The 14692-nt window shown below is 39.0% G+C and overlaps 1 protein-coding gene across 1 annotated transcript; it reads right to left on the bottom strand.

Annotated features, from left to right (window-relative positions):
* Window positions 1-296: 296 nt before the first annotated feature.
* GPR63 (G protein-coupled receptor 63) lies at window positions 297-14051 on the bottom strand. The gene is made up of 3 exons (XM_005871473.2): window positions 14028-14051; window positions 1420-5971; window positions 297-1290 (listed from the first exon to the last, which is right to left on the bottom strand). The coding sequence occupies exon 2, from the start codon at window positions 5821-5823 to the stop codon at window positions 4576-4578; it is 1248 nt and encodes a 415-aa protein (XP_005871535.1). The 5' UTR covers window positions 5824-5971; window positions 14028-14051; the 3' UTR covers window positions 297-1290; window positions 1420-4575.
* Between the last annotated feature and the right edge of the window lie 641 nt (window positions 14052-14692).

Genomic DNA, 14692 nt, shown 5'->3' with positions numbered 1-14692 from the left:
TAGATATACCTTAAATTTTAGAAATGGAAGCGTAGTTGAAATCATTTTGTCAAAATAGGAGCAAATGCTGTCATTGATTTGCCAAGTGACAATCTAATTTTACATGACTCAGCAGTAAAATTTTCACAACTCTTCCAGACAGAATTTCTTAAAACTGTTTCTTCATACTAATAATGCTCTCTTGCCAAGTTTCATGTCATCCTTAACTATCCCAAGAACTTCTAAAATTAGAGTACAGTTATGCATATACCAGTTTTGAGGTCAAATATGAAAATAAGAACCCAAAGAAAACAAGATTTGAAACTAAACTCAGATTTTAATTTAATAGAAAGTATTATTCATGACAAGTCTTCTAAGATAGAATGAACTGGTCCTTAAAAAACTCCACTTTTAGAAGTGTTAAACATTTATTAACTTTCTTATTGGGAGCACTTTTCCTGGTTGTAATAAGAATATGCACAAATAACCATACTTGTTGATTTCTGAATATTAACAGTCCAAAATTCAGAGCGTTTTTTCCCCATACAGGTCAGGTACTATTTTAAAATAAATTATTTTTAATTACAAAGTCCTAGTACCAATATATATATATAAGAAATGTATTACTATTTACCTGTAATAACAAACATGTGTTTTGATATTATTATAAAAACTGAGTTTTCAATGAAGGCAGTTTAGAAGGGCTGTCATTGAGAAAATAAGTTTGAATTAAGCAATCCTTTAAACTAAAAATCATGGCAGAATAATATGTCAAGCAAGTGAAAATGTTTCTGTGATATATACATAAATATTTTCATGTAAACAAAAGCAAAACTCAAGAAAAAAGTAAATATCTTTGTTAGCAACCAAAATACATGGATTTGAAAAGGTTATTTTCTCTTCTTCATGCTTCCGTTAAATGGACTGGCATAAGAAGAGCAGTGGGGATTAGATGACTTTACATTCCTCTCATCCTCTTCAGGAGATTCCATACAATAGACACCTCTCTGGGAGAAGATATTAGAGGAATTAGGCTCCAGAAAGTCATGACTTTCAAATATTAAGTCACTCTCTCTGCTCTCCTGTGAAATGAGATGGTTTATCAGAGTTGTGCCAGCTGAAAGAAGGTAAGTCTACTACTGCTGAGATCCAGCGCTAACACACATGGCAGCAAATTAGGCACAACGATGAGTAGATTTTCCTCCGGATGCGGATTACCCATGCACTAGAAGATAATGGCTTCCAACACAAAACAAGCATTTTTAAATAACACAGACAGTATTGAAATGGGTATATTCTCGACAGAAATGACTACTGAAGTATGCCCCTTTGGACCACCTGCATCAGAATCGGGCAGGGTACTCAACAAAATAAAAGCGTGTATCCCTGGGCCCAATGCAGACACTCTGGGGCCCTGGGTATATTCTCGACAGAAATGACTACTGAAGTATGCCCCTTGGACCACCTGCATCAGAACCGGGCAGGGTACTCAACAAAATTGAAGCGTGCATCCCTGGGCCCAATGCAGACACTCTGGGGCCCTGGGCATCTGTGAATGCCCCCCTGGGAATACTCAGACACATATTCATATTAAAGCTTGAGTATCACTACTCCAAACTATAGGGGGTTACTTTTGACCACACATATTTCACTATGTCCTTCATGCTTCTTACTTATTAGCCAGAAGGAAAATGGAAACAAAAAACATTTCTGATTATGTCAGTCAGTGGTGATAATTAGTAGTGGTATTTATTTTCCCCTCAAGAAAATACAGGGGAATAGGCAACATAGGAGTCTGCACCTAAATTTTTCAAAGGTACTCCATAGTACGTGTTTTTTTTAAAGCTTTCAAATTGTATACACAATAAAAACGTTCAAAATGATTTGTAAACTGTCATCTGATCAAGATTATCCAGTGTAAAGAGAACTGCTGATCGGTGTTGCTCAATTCTCACAAAGGCCCCTTTCTTCTTTCTTCTTTCTTCTTCCACAGACACCGAGCATCTCAGCAGGCAATCCAGAGCTCTCACCAGATGATGCACTGCCTACCAAGCAGCACAAAAGTACCTAAGGATTGCTCATAAAAAGGACAAAGAAAGCCAAAACCCAGTCTCAACTGCAAACAAAAAGGAGTCTCAAGACCTACTGCCAATATATATTGTAAGATGAATACAGAGCATGCCTACTTTCCTTAGAGAAAGTCTAATTTCAAATATACTTATTAATATCTGCTTGAAATCCAGTTGAAAATGGGAGGCATGATACACTTCAATATGCTACTAGTATCTACTAGTGTTTATATTCTACAAGATCCCTATGGACGCAACAGTTTTACCTGTGAATAACAGACGTAGAAACCAAAGAGGCAGGTGACTGTCATCATCAGAGGATCCCGAACCAACATGTTAAATAATATGCTCGAGTCTGAAAAAAGTTCTTCAACTGGAAAATGAGTCCCAACACTGTTACAATTGCATGAGCAGGGTTTCCCAGATCTTTTGTGATGTCGTCAAACTTTGGAAGTCCTAGCTCCTGATACTGTGCCACGTGCCCTTCAAATGGTCAATGTTAAGAAATAGCTAATGCAGTAAAATGTAAAGAAGTAATACTGGAGACCAAAGAGTGAAGCCAACATCAACTGGGCTCTTCAAACATCTCCACTCTCACATGGAGGGAAGCACATTATAGTTGGGCCAGACCTTAGATTCATCTAATCCAACTCTCTAGTTGTACAACTGAAAAAAACAGAGGTTCACAAAACACTAAAATTCCAAAAAGATGCTATAAATCAAAAAATGTTCATGGTTTACTTACCTATTTATAAAGCCCATGGTGTAGCAACGGGGCTGCACTTTCAGCCCCTATAGCCTTCGTCTGCAGCCCCATCCTTGTCAGCTATTTTATCAAGTCTATCAGTGGTTCCAGGAAGAAGGGGACCAAAGGGTCTGGATGCACCAAGGGGGTCAGATCATCAGCAAGAGAAAAATAATTTGAAACCCCAGCCCGGCCCTATTACAACTTGCTCTACGCTTGGACCAGGGCTTATCTTTGCTTCTATGTAGGAGACTCACTTCGGAGCATATTCACCAACCCCAGCTCTGCGAGGGGCAAGCCCGGATCACAGTGCTGTCCTACCATCCCTAGAACATTTAGAGACAGCTGAACCACTGGAAGCCTCCAAACCCACAAAGCCAAGACCTACACACAGCTGTACAGAACTTCTCCATAACTGTCAGTCCTTTGTTTTGTCAACCAAAGTGTCATCTTATTTCCTGATCATCTTACTTATCTACAATTTTAAAGTTCCACTGTGAAAGGGTAGCTGTGTGATTTCATTTATGTTTATATTTCCCAGACTTTCTGCATTAGTTTCACATTTCTTTTGGTAATTTAAAAGATGAAGTTATTTTTAAATAGGTTTTATAGTCTTAAAAAATAGAAGGATATGCAAAGCCCCTCTTGACTATGAAACATCTGAACCTGAATTTATGCCTGTGTGGCACAGAGAAATAGCATAGCCTTGGGACTCCCACAGATGTTTTGGGTCCCAGGTCTGGGACTAACCTTGAGCAGGATTTTAGTCTCTGAGACTTGCTTTCTTCATCTGTAAAAAAAGAAGAAATAATACCTACCTCACAGGATGCTGTGAGGATAAAAGGATACGCAGTGCCTGGCACATGGTAGGTGAAAAAAGTGGTAGGTCCAAAATAGTGGTAGGTCCTTCTCCCTGCTGGACTCAGTGAGAATCCTTGAGTGAAAGGAGACACCACAGCCCACACCAGCCACCCCTCACTGCATCCCATTTAAAGTTGCAAGGATGTTCTGTCTTCTTGACTTTGCCCTATTGCTCTAAAGAATTGCTATTGTGCTTAGAAAAATATCTACATTTCTATGTTCTCTCCTTTAAAACTGTACATGCAGATAAAACGTTTTTTAAAACGATCTTTCTAGAAATGAAAATGCAATGTCTCCTAAAGCATAACATGTCATGTATAAAAACAATTCTGAAAAACATGACTGAATCAGTTTGTACATTATTTCCTAAAGTGCACCAAAGTAAATATTAATGACCTTTGAAATGTCACTAACCTCCTTGGGTTATTTCTTAAAATAAAAGTAAATATTTATCTACTGAGATGTATGTGGTTTTTGGCTCCAATACAATGGCAAAAAGCAGCAGTGTTTTCCAGAAGAAAAAGAATAAACTCAACTAAGCACACCTGAGCAGCATACCAAACACCGACAATTCAGTGTGACTGCGGGCTCAACAAAGCACAATCCTGACTCCTGCTTCCAAAGCAAAATCAACCAAGATACAAAAACCATCTTCCCACCCTAAATAGAGGATTCCTGTTGAATCCTGGAGGTAACATCTGTGATCACTGCCCTATTGTGTATCCTTGGTAACAGAATTATAACTAGTCACCATTCTTTCTTTATACTGCACACACCACACACACACACACACAAACCTATAAAAACACACACACAAACCTATAAAATCCGGGAAACTGTAAGTGGAAAAGCCATGTGAAAGAAAATTCAAGAATCCAGTAAAGAACAATTATCACCCCAAATTTCAGGCAGTTCCCATATTCACACCACCGTCCGGTGTTCCCCGCACACGTAGACAGCACTGGGGCGTATCCGTCGCCTTGTGTGACGAGGGAGCTGCGGCAAAAACTTGAAGGACTTGGGCATCATGTCCAGGCAGGCCTCGTGGAATTTCTTAATCCTCCAGTAGTAAATCAGTGGGTTCAATGCAGACTTGAGGTAGCAGAGCCAAAGGAGCCAGGTGCTAATTTCAAAAAAGTTGTGCTGATAGTAAAAGTGCTTGCTGAACGTGGCCACCAGGCTGTAAGTGGTGAACGGGGCCCAGCAGACGATGAAGACAGCAAAGAGGATCAAGATGGTGGTGAAGGCACGTGTTTTAAAGCCCATGTCGATGCTCATCTGGAAGGGTCTCTGCAGACTCATGAGACCCAGTTTGCTGGCCTGGCTGAGGCATATACCCTCAGGGTAGCTATGGATCCTCAAGGCATTGTGCCGGAGAGTGTTGAGTATACCCATAAACGAATACAGTATCACCAGGAATGGTATGAAGAAAGAAAGAAGAGAAATCAAAATCACATAAGCCTGGTAACCTGGGTTGGTTGTGTACCCAAACACGCACTGGGGGGCTCGGGAAGGTACCTGCAGGTCAGGGTTGCCGACAGCCAAAGGGAAAGCTATGCAAAAGGAAGCTGCCCAAGAAACCGCGATCAGAACCTTAGCCCTGTAGGGGTTTAGCTTGTCCTGCCTCTGGACTATAATAAGGAACCTATCGATGCTAATGATGAGCAGGATGGCTACCCCCTCAATCACAAACAACCAGAAAAACATGGCAGATACCCTACAGAAGAATTTCCCAAAAATCCATCTGGTAGTGAGAATAGTTACCAAGGCAAAGGGCATGTTCAGCACTGCAAGCAACATGTCTGCGAACGCCAGGCTGGCCAGGAGGATGTTAATGGCAGATCGCATGGCGGCTTTTTGGTAAACCATGAGGCAAACCACCAAGTTCCCGAGAAAAGACACAAACAGAATAAATATCATGATAGCAGAAAGGATGATCTGCAGAGGCAGGTTGAGGCTCTGATAAGCTGCTGGTGTTGGGGGTACAGCTGTGCTATTCACGGTCAAGGAACTCATCCCCGTGGGAGCCAGGGTGTCAAAATTGTATCTAAGCAGAGGATGCTGGACTGGTGGCGGGGCCGTAATATTCACGTACGTGTTTTCATAGACTACGAACGTCGTGTTGGTTGCCCCCGTGTGGGACGCAGTCAGCCCTGCAGAGAAGACCATGGCTTCAGTAGGAGGGAAGGCTCTAGCAGCTAGGAGAGTGTTCTTCCAGCATCTCAACACCCAGCAGCAGTTTCACGTTTCCCTGACAGGCTTGGAAACACGTTCTGGAAAACAGACAGAGTTCCATCTTCCACAGAAGTCCTTTTGCCTGAAAATAAGTCCAAAATACGAAAAGTAAATGAGAAATGAGCTTCATAAATAACACTTGACGTCTTACCTTTCGTCACTGAGGATCAGTGCCTTTGTTTAACCCTTCAAAAAATATTTACATCTCTAGCACAAGTAGCACTAAGATACTGTTGTTCTGTTGTTTTATTTTTAGTCAACCATGATGGAAATTTCATGACACTCATGTATGAAGTAAAAGTGAAAAGAATTAAAATGTATTACCACTTCGAAGTCAAAAGTTAGAACCTTACTTTCTTTTAAATTTCCAGTAGCAACTTGGTCTTTCCACAGTCACTATTAATACAGGTTTTATGATCTGGTTCTCCTGAGAGTACTAATGTTTTTCTTAATAGCTTTTTGGTACAGATTCATATTCTATGTTTATGTTAGAACAACACTAGATGGCAAGAAAAACCTGAACTCAGTTTTCTACTTAACACTTTTATTGTAACACCTACTAGGTTATTTTCTATGAAAGATCTGAAACAGTTTCCTGGCTTTCTATTTCTGTGTGCTTTTTCCCAGAAATCTCACCATCACCACCTTGGAAAAGTTATTCAAAATGACAAGAAAAAATTATATGTAAAAAGTCTTGATCATATTTTCAAGACTTTTCTTTTTTCAAAGCTTTCTTTATTCTCATATTCTCTCTTCTTTCCCATAACCTTTCTATGAAAGATCTGAAACAGTTTCCTGGCTTTCTATTTCTGTGTGCTTTTTCCCAGAAATCTCACCATCACCACCTTGGAAAAGTTATTCAAAATGACAAGAAAAAATTATATGTAAAAAGTCTTGATCATATTTTCAAGACTTTTCTTTTTTCAAAGCTTTCTTTATTCTCATAGTCTCTCTTCTTTCCCATAACCACTACTAACTTCCATCCTTTATTTTATGATACAAAGACTTCTATCTGAAAAGATCAAAGAAATTGAAAAATTTCTTTTCCCTAAAACTCGATAGAAGATGTCAACCAAATAATGAAGATGGAATTTCTAAAGGAGATGCCCATAAGAATATTCAGCAGTAGAGAATCTATTCCAGTAAACTTACATATATTTGGTTATCTTACTCCAAAAAGTTTCCTATCACCTTTCCCTTATCCTTACCCCCAACTTCTGTAACCCTGAAGTTTTCAATAGGGGACATTATTAGTCTACCATCTTACTAACCCATTTTTGTGATGTGGATTGTTCCATATCTTGGCTATTGTGAATAATGCAGAGATAACTTCTTTAATTAGGAAGAATTCTCTTTGGATTTCTGGCTAGATTACTTTAATAAATACCAAAGCGGGGGGGGGGGGGGAATAAATGCACAGAAGCTTAAAATAACACTATAACTTGCTCGTTATTTTGACTTAGAATTAGTTATTGATTTTAGGGGTAAATGCCAAATGTTCACTTATTCATTTCTTGGGGTAGGGAGGGTGGAGGCACCCCATTTGACAGGCCCAAGATCCAGCATTGTAGCCAAATCATTAGCTCTCTATCGTACTTGTTTCTTTCTACAATCCCCTCTGTTGTCAAGGCTGAGAAAGGAGAGTATTTATCTGCTTGTTCAAAATATTAATTTTACTAGTTACTCTCACTTTCACAGCTTAATTTCTTTGTTCCTACAAGATATTATCCATTTTCACATTTTCACTTTGAAATGAAAAATATACCTGACTGAGATGCCACACTAAGCCAGTGACTCTCAAATTTTATTAACCACAATGGGCCAATGGTAGTTAGAAATCTGTACACCACAATCACCATATTTTCTTTAGAACTAACTAACTATATAACCATAAAGACTGTGCTTGCTACATAAATCAGCCTCTATACAAGTCTATCTGTAGGAAAATATAAACAGACAAATGTGTATCACCAGCCTAAAATAACATCTATAACGGTGCTTGACCAAGTAAACAAACATCTATCCATCCTGAAATAGTACACACTTCATTTTTTATTTTTTTATTAAAATATAATTGACATACAACATTAATATCATTTCAGGTATACAACATAATGATTTGATATTTGTATACATTGTAGAATGATCACTACAATAAGACTAGTTAACATCTGTCATTACACAAAATTAAAATTGTTTTCATTGTGATGGGAACTTTTAAGGTCTATTCTCTCAAGTATGCAATGCAATATTAACTATAGTCACCATGCTGTATATTACATCACATGACATATATTTTATAACTGGAAGTCTGTACCTTTGATCTCCTAGACCCATTTCAGCCACTCCCTACCGCGCCCCGCCCCCGCCACATTTGGAAACCACCAATCTATTCTCTGTATCTATGAGCTTATGTGGTTTTGTTTGTTTCATTTTTAGAGTTCACATATAAGTGAGATTATACTATACTTGTCTTTCTCTGTCTCACTTATTTAACTTAACATAATGCCCTCATGATCCAGCCATGTTGTTGCAAATAGCAAGATTTCATTCTTTTGTATGGCTGAATAATATTCCATTGTGTGTATTCATATATACATTTATACATACACATGTATGTATGTATATACATTTTCTTTATTCATTCATGCATCAATGAACACTTAGGTTGTTTCCATATCTTGGCTATTGTAAATAATGCTGCAGTGAACATGGGAGCAGATATCTTTTTATGTTATACCATTATCTTTGGATAAATATCCAGAAGTGGAATTGGTGAGTCATATTGTAGTTAATCTTTTTAATTTTTGGAAGCACCTCCATACTATTTTCCATAGTGGCTATACCAATTTAGATTCCCACCAACATTGCATAAGGGTCCCCTTTTCTCCACATCCTTGACAATACTTATAGCTGCCTTTTTTATAATAGTCATTCTAACAAATGTAAGGTTGATATCTCATTGTGATTTTAATTTGCATTTCACTGATATACCTATTAGCCTTCTTTGAAAAATGTCTATTCAGATCTTCTGCCCATTTTTAATTGGATTGTTGGGGGGGTGCTATTGAGTTGTGTGAGTTCTTTATATATTTTAGATATCAACTTTTATATATGATTTGCAAATATTTTCTCCCATTCAGTACATTGCCTTTTCATTTTGTTGATGGACACACTTTAAAACACTTAGTTTCCTTTACCAGGTTGAGAAACAAAAAAACAAAAACTGTAATGAAGCCAAAGCAAAACCACATTTAAAAGACACTTTTTAGGTTGTTACATATAAATATATATATAACCCCATTACTATAAAAGACACTTTTTAGGTTGTTACATATAAATATATATAACCCCATTACTATAAAAACTTCTAATTCATTTGATTCAATTACTGATTCATCAAATATTTATTTAAGAATCTAGTGTGTGCCAAGCACGAGAGAGACAGCAATGAACAAATGGTTCCTGGATTTCTGGTTAAACGGGGCAGAGTGACCATAGACCCACATCTCAAAATCACACCAAAATGACAGTAGAGGGATTTACAAAAAAATGTACAACCCAAAAGGACAAGAGGTGTGAATGAAAGACACATAAATAGATAGGGATTTTTATTTATTTTTAATTTTTTAAATTTATTTCAGAGAGGAAGGAAGAGGGAGAGATAGAAACATCAATGATGAGAGAGAAGCATTGATCAGCTGCCTCCTGCACGCCTCCTACTGGGGATCAAGCCCACAATCCTGAATCAAACCCGGGACCCTTCAGTCCACAGGCCAAGGCTCTATCTACTGAGCCAAACCGAGCTCGGGCAATAGATAGGGGTTTTTAAAAGCAAAAAGCAGATGGTGGTGTGGTAACTGACTGGACAGACCAGAACAGATCTCCTTATCCTCAATACTTCCAGGGAAATAGGCTTAGAAGAACTGGACACATCCTCAGAGAAGTTTTGGATTGAGAAATGCCAATTAAATAAGACAGGCATCACACACAAATTCATATTCTTTGCCCATAATAGGCTGTTATTACATGTCTAGAGATTCTAATTAGAAAATGGAACGATACACAAAGAACACACCAGGATGGAGGCAAGCATACTCTTGTTCTCTTAAGAGGTGGGTGGAACCAGAAGTAAAGAGCCACGCATTTCACTTCAGAAGTAACTCACATTCCAGCTTTATTTAATTAAAAACAAAACAAAAAGCAGTCACTTTCAGGGGGCAATCTGCTTTAAAATTAAAAAGAATAATCAAAAAATAAATTTCTATCACAATAGCAATGTCTACTTTTGGGGAACTGAATTGTATTATTTTTTGGTTTACCTGTAGGTATAGTAATAGAAAGCTTTGAACAAACTAACCAAAAGAGAATATGTAATACTCAAGTGCAGTGGATGGGGTAGGGGAGGATTTATTTAAAGTTATTTTTATAAAGAGAATATCATTATTGCACTAAAATTTCACTTATTTTCAAGGTATATCTAACTTAAACCCTATATGCAATAAAACTAAAGAGGAAAATACTGTGTGAACATTTTAAGTATGAACCATAAGCAGTGTTCTGTTTATACCACTGTTCCATTTCTGATATTTTTCTAATTCCAACCAGAATGTTCACCACAAAAAAAAATTATCATGATGGGACATTTAGTTCTTCCATGGACATTTTAAAAATTAGATTATTAAGCATGAGGATTTATTGCATTCATGTTACTTACTTTTCCCCACAAATGCTATGGAGAAATTAAACTAAATGTCAGCAAGTGCTCTGTTTCAAGGAGAATATTCAAAGTGACTTCTGGTGACAATTAGAACTGAAACTCAAGTGGCAAGAAAGGTCAGCATTTAATAGAAAGGAATGTTAATTATAATTAAAAACTAGGAAAATGTATTTTTAAGTGGCTAATAGAAGATTAACCTCCTGGAATCTTTATGGAAATACAAAAAAGCAAAAAAAAAAATTATGAGCCCTATGGGTGACAGGTTTTATTAATATTCCTTTTGTCTCCTATTTCTATTTTTATTCTCAAGCTCACATTAATTAGGTCGTTGTTCTGCTGAGAATCTTTATCTGCCCTGAAACTACTACTGGGGAAAATACTGGCCAATTTAATTTCATCAACCTTTTTGAATAGTTCACAGATATATTACTTACCTGTCATGGATGTTTCTCACAATGATATTTGTCTGTAAATGCAACATTTAGAGTGAAATACCAAGTCTTATTAGATAATGAACCTGGAATCTTAAAACAAATAAGCCTGCCTAGACTTATAACTGCTATGTTAAAACTTGAATATCTCCTGTTATTACCTATAAACTATTTGCATAGGGCAAGGGTGAAAAGTTTTGTTTTTTTATACCTAAGGGAGTCCATGGGCACTCAGACTGAAATACACATGCTAATTAAAAGCAATTATAATTTAGTCTGATTTTAGAAACACACATAAATTTTTTTAAGGTTTAAAAGCTTTGCTTTTTTCTTCTCATGCCATAAGCAATCTCCTCCTGCTCACTCCCTCAATTACCTGCATGCAGATACCTGATAAACATGTGTTAATGGCCCAAAGCTCGTTTCTGAGTTCCAGCCTCACCCAACCGCTCATTTAACATCTCCACTAGGATATCTCAAACTCTGCAAGTCCCCCCCTAAGCTACCCCACACCAGTGTTCTCATGCTCAGAGACTAGATTACCACCCATTTGGTTATACAAGCCAGAAACCTAACAGTCACGTTCACATCTTCCTCCCTCAGCTATGATTTATTCCATTCCCCAAAACTGTACATTTTAATTCTTAAATGTTGTTCCTATCAGGCCATTTCTCTTTAAGCCATATAAACCATCCTGTCCAAACTACCAAGAATTTGCATAAGGCAGCAATTTATTCACAACTGGATTCCCAACACCTATGACTGTGCCTGCCACAGTTGATGTTCAGTAAACATTTGTTAAGTGGATAAACTGCCTCCTGCTACTATTCACCCAATCCCATTCCCTGTTCACTCTGTGCATTCTTACTCCTCCATCACTATGGAAATCTTCCCTGGTCCCCTGACCAAGCCAATCCCCACCTCTATTCTACCGTCTCATTTTAATATGTACTTCTCTGTGATAATACTCGGCCCACAATCATTTTACAGTATCCATGGCATCTCTTGACTCATGCCTGTGCCCATGCCCACCCCACTCCGCCCATCCCATCTGGAGAGCAAACTCCAGGAAGACACAGATGTGCTATTTCTTTGCTCAGCACTGTATTCTGAAACCCAGTTAATAGCCTGGCATACAGTATATACTCAAAAGCTACTAAATCACTAACAAAAAATTATGTTATCATACTCGTAACCCAATGCCTCCGTTTATTCCCTAGTTATGAAACCCTTAAAATAAGAGTTCACTGTACAGTATTACCTTCATAGTTCTTTACTGAAACATTTAGTGTATCTTGTCTATTTGAGAAGCAAACACAGGGAATAGATGAAACAAGTACCTGGTGGGATATGACCGTCAGGACAGGTTTCTGTCCTCTGCGTATTGACCACAGAGTCGCTCTAGTCTGAATACTTGTGTCCCCTCAAAATTCATATGTTGAAAACCTAATGGTCTGATGTGATGGCATTAGGAAGTGGGCTCTTCGGGAAATGATTATGTCATGAGAGCAGAGCACTCAAGAATGGAATCAGTGCCCTTTTAAAAGAGGCACGAGGAAGCTCCCTTGCCCCTTCTGCCATGAGCGAATACAGTGAGAAGTCGGCAACCTGGAAGTGGGCACCCTAGTCTCAGACTTCCAGCCTCCAGGACCGTGAGAAATAATGTCTGTTGTATACAAGCCAGCACCCCATCTGTGGTACTTTGTTACAGCAGCCCAAACAGACTAAATAAATAAAGAGGAACACAATTATATAAACCTACTAGAGGCCCGGTGCATGAATTTGTGCACAGGTGGGGTCTGGCCAGCCCACCCTGATGGGGGCCCATCGGGCTGGGCAGGCAGGGGAGAGGGGGCTGCAGGTGGTTGGCTAGCTGGCCCCACACCTGATTGGGGTATTGGGGGCTGATGGGGGGGTTGCTGGGGAGGGGGTGCCGATTGGGGCCCAGATCAGGCTGGTTGGCTGCCACAGTGCGCATTACAGCCACCAGTCGCTCTGGTTGTTCCACCGTTCAGGTCGCTGGGCTTTTATATATATAGATAGTCTAGAAATTCTGTCAGTGGAGGCATCAGGTTCATAGAAACTAGGGAAATATGAATCTAATATTAAAACCTGGAGAGTAATAAAAATAAAACAGTATAACAAAAATCAGAGCATTAAAAAGCTCTTACAGACTATAAAAGGGAAACTAGGAAATGAGAACAGAGTTGAGAGAAGTTGGGAACATGCTTGGGACCCTGTTGGCATGCCTCTCTCTATGTACACAGTTCCACCTGCCGCCTAGGCCTCCCTAAAGCCCCCGGACCTCAGCTGATTGCCCAAATCTGACCCCACACAATCCACCAAGGTTGTGGCTCCTCCAACCACTTCTCAGCTCATGTTACACTGTTGGGCAGGAGATGCCTCTCCACTGGCTGCCCAGAGTGGCTCCTCATCCCAATCAAGAGCGAAGGTCTAACAATACTCCCTGGTGTGAATTTCGCCTGGGAGGATGTAGGAGACAGAAAAGATGTCGCCTCCTTACATACCTGACCGACCACCAGGCCTATGGAGAGTTCTTTAAAGTCTGTCTGGAAGACAACTTACCTAATGAAGTTGTGGCCAGATCAGTAACACATTACCTTGCATTTGCTTTTTCCTTCCTCCTGCCTCCGTTTATCCCCTCACTCTTGCTGCCCAGAGACTGCACTTCCAGACACAGTCGTTCAGTAGGCTAGCTTTGCCTCAGGCTATGGTTTCTAGAAAACCCCAGCTAAGAAACACCAAAGCACTGAAAAAGAGATACTGATCTAAAAAGCAATTATTACTACTACTTTTCTTCTAGACCCTAATTGCAGTTAATGACTTCACCATCTATTTACTCCAACCCCAACCTTGGGAGTAAAACACCATTTCTTGTTGTCCCTCCACCAGCACACCCAACCAGTCACTCTAGCCTGCCAATTTCACCTCCTAAGCAGTTCCTATACTGCTTCCCTTTTTCTTACCCCATGACCATGTCTCTAGTCCAGGTGGGAGCCTCCGAAATGGTCTCTCTTCCTCAGTCGTGTCCTTCCTCTGTAAATCCACCCCATCAAACTGTAACCAGATGAATTTTTAAAATCAAAATCCTAATCATTTAAACACTAGATTGATTCCCATCAACTACAATAATGGTGACCATTTTTCACCTCAAACCTGAGGGATCCAACATACTCATAACTGATAGGAATTCAGGGGCCAAGGGGTTATGAAGGGATAGTCACCAAAAATACGTGAACACAATTTCTAAAGGAAATTCTACTCTCCTAGGTTATAATATATCTACCTATTTTTTATTTTATTTTGTTTTCTGACTCTTGCTCCTTCTCCCATCATCTGGTAAGGACAGGGTCACTGGGCCATGGAGGTAGTCATGTGACTGCCAAGCACTCCATCTCCATGCAGGACTGTCCTGGGAATGCCCATCTCTGAACCCCTTTAATAAAGTAACAGAACTTTAAGATTAGAGATAACTTTAAACTGAGAGGAAAGAAAAGATACCAAAAGAAAGAACATTTCCTTTCTATCCATCTACTTCTACTTCCCATTTCCCCACATATATTACAGATACTGACTGCTCTTTAAGGATCTTTCAACCTAAATGACCAATATTTAAGGGCCTAGTTAACTG

Source organism: Myotis brandtii, unplaced genomic scaffold (assembly GCF_000412655.1).
Source record: "Myotis brandtii unplaced genomic scaffold, ASM41265v1 scaffold343, whole genome shotgun sequence".
NCBI lineage: Eukaryota > Metazoa > Chordata > Mammalia > Chiroptera > Vespertilionidae > Myotis > Myotis brandtii.
The sequence above is the reverse complement of the archived record's forward strand: the minus strand, read 5'-3'. Positions and strand labels throughout refer to the sequence as shown.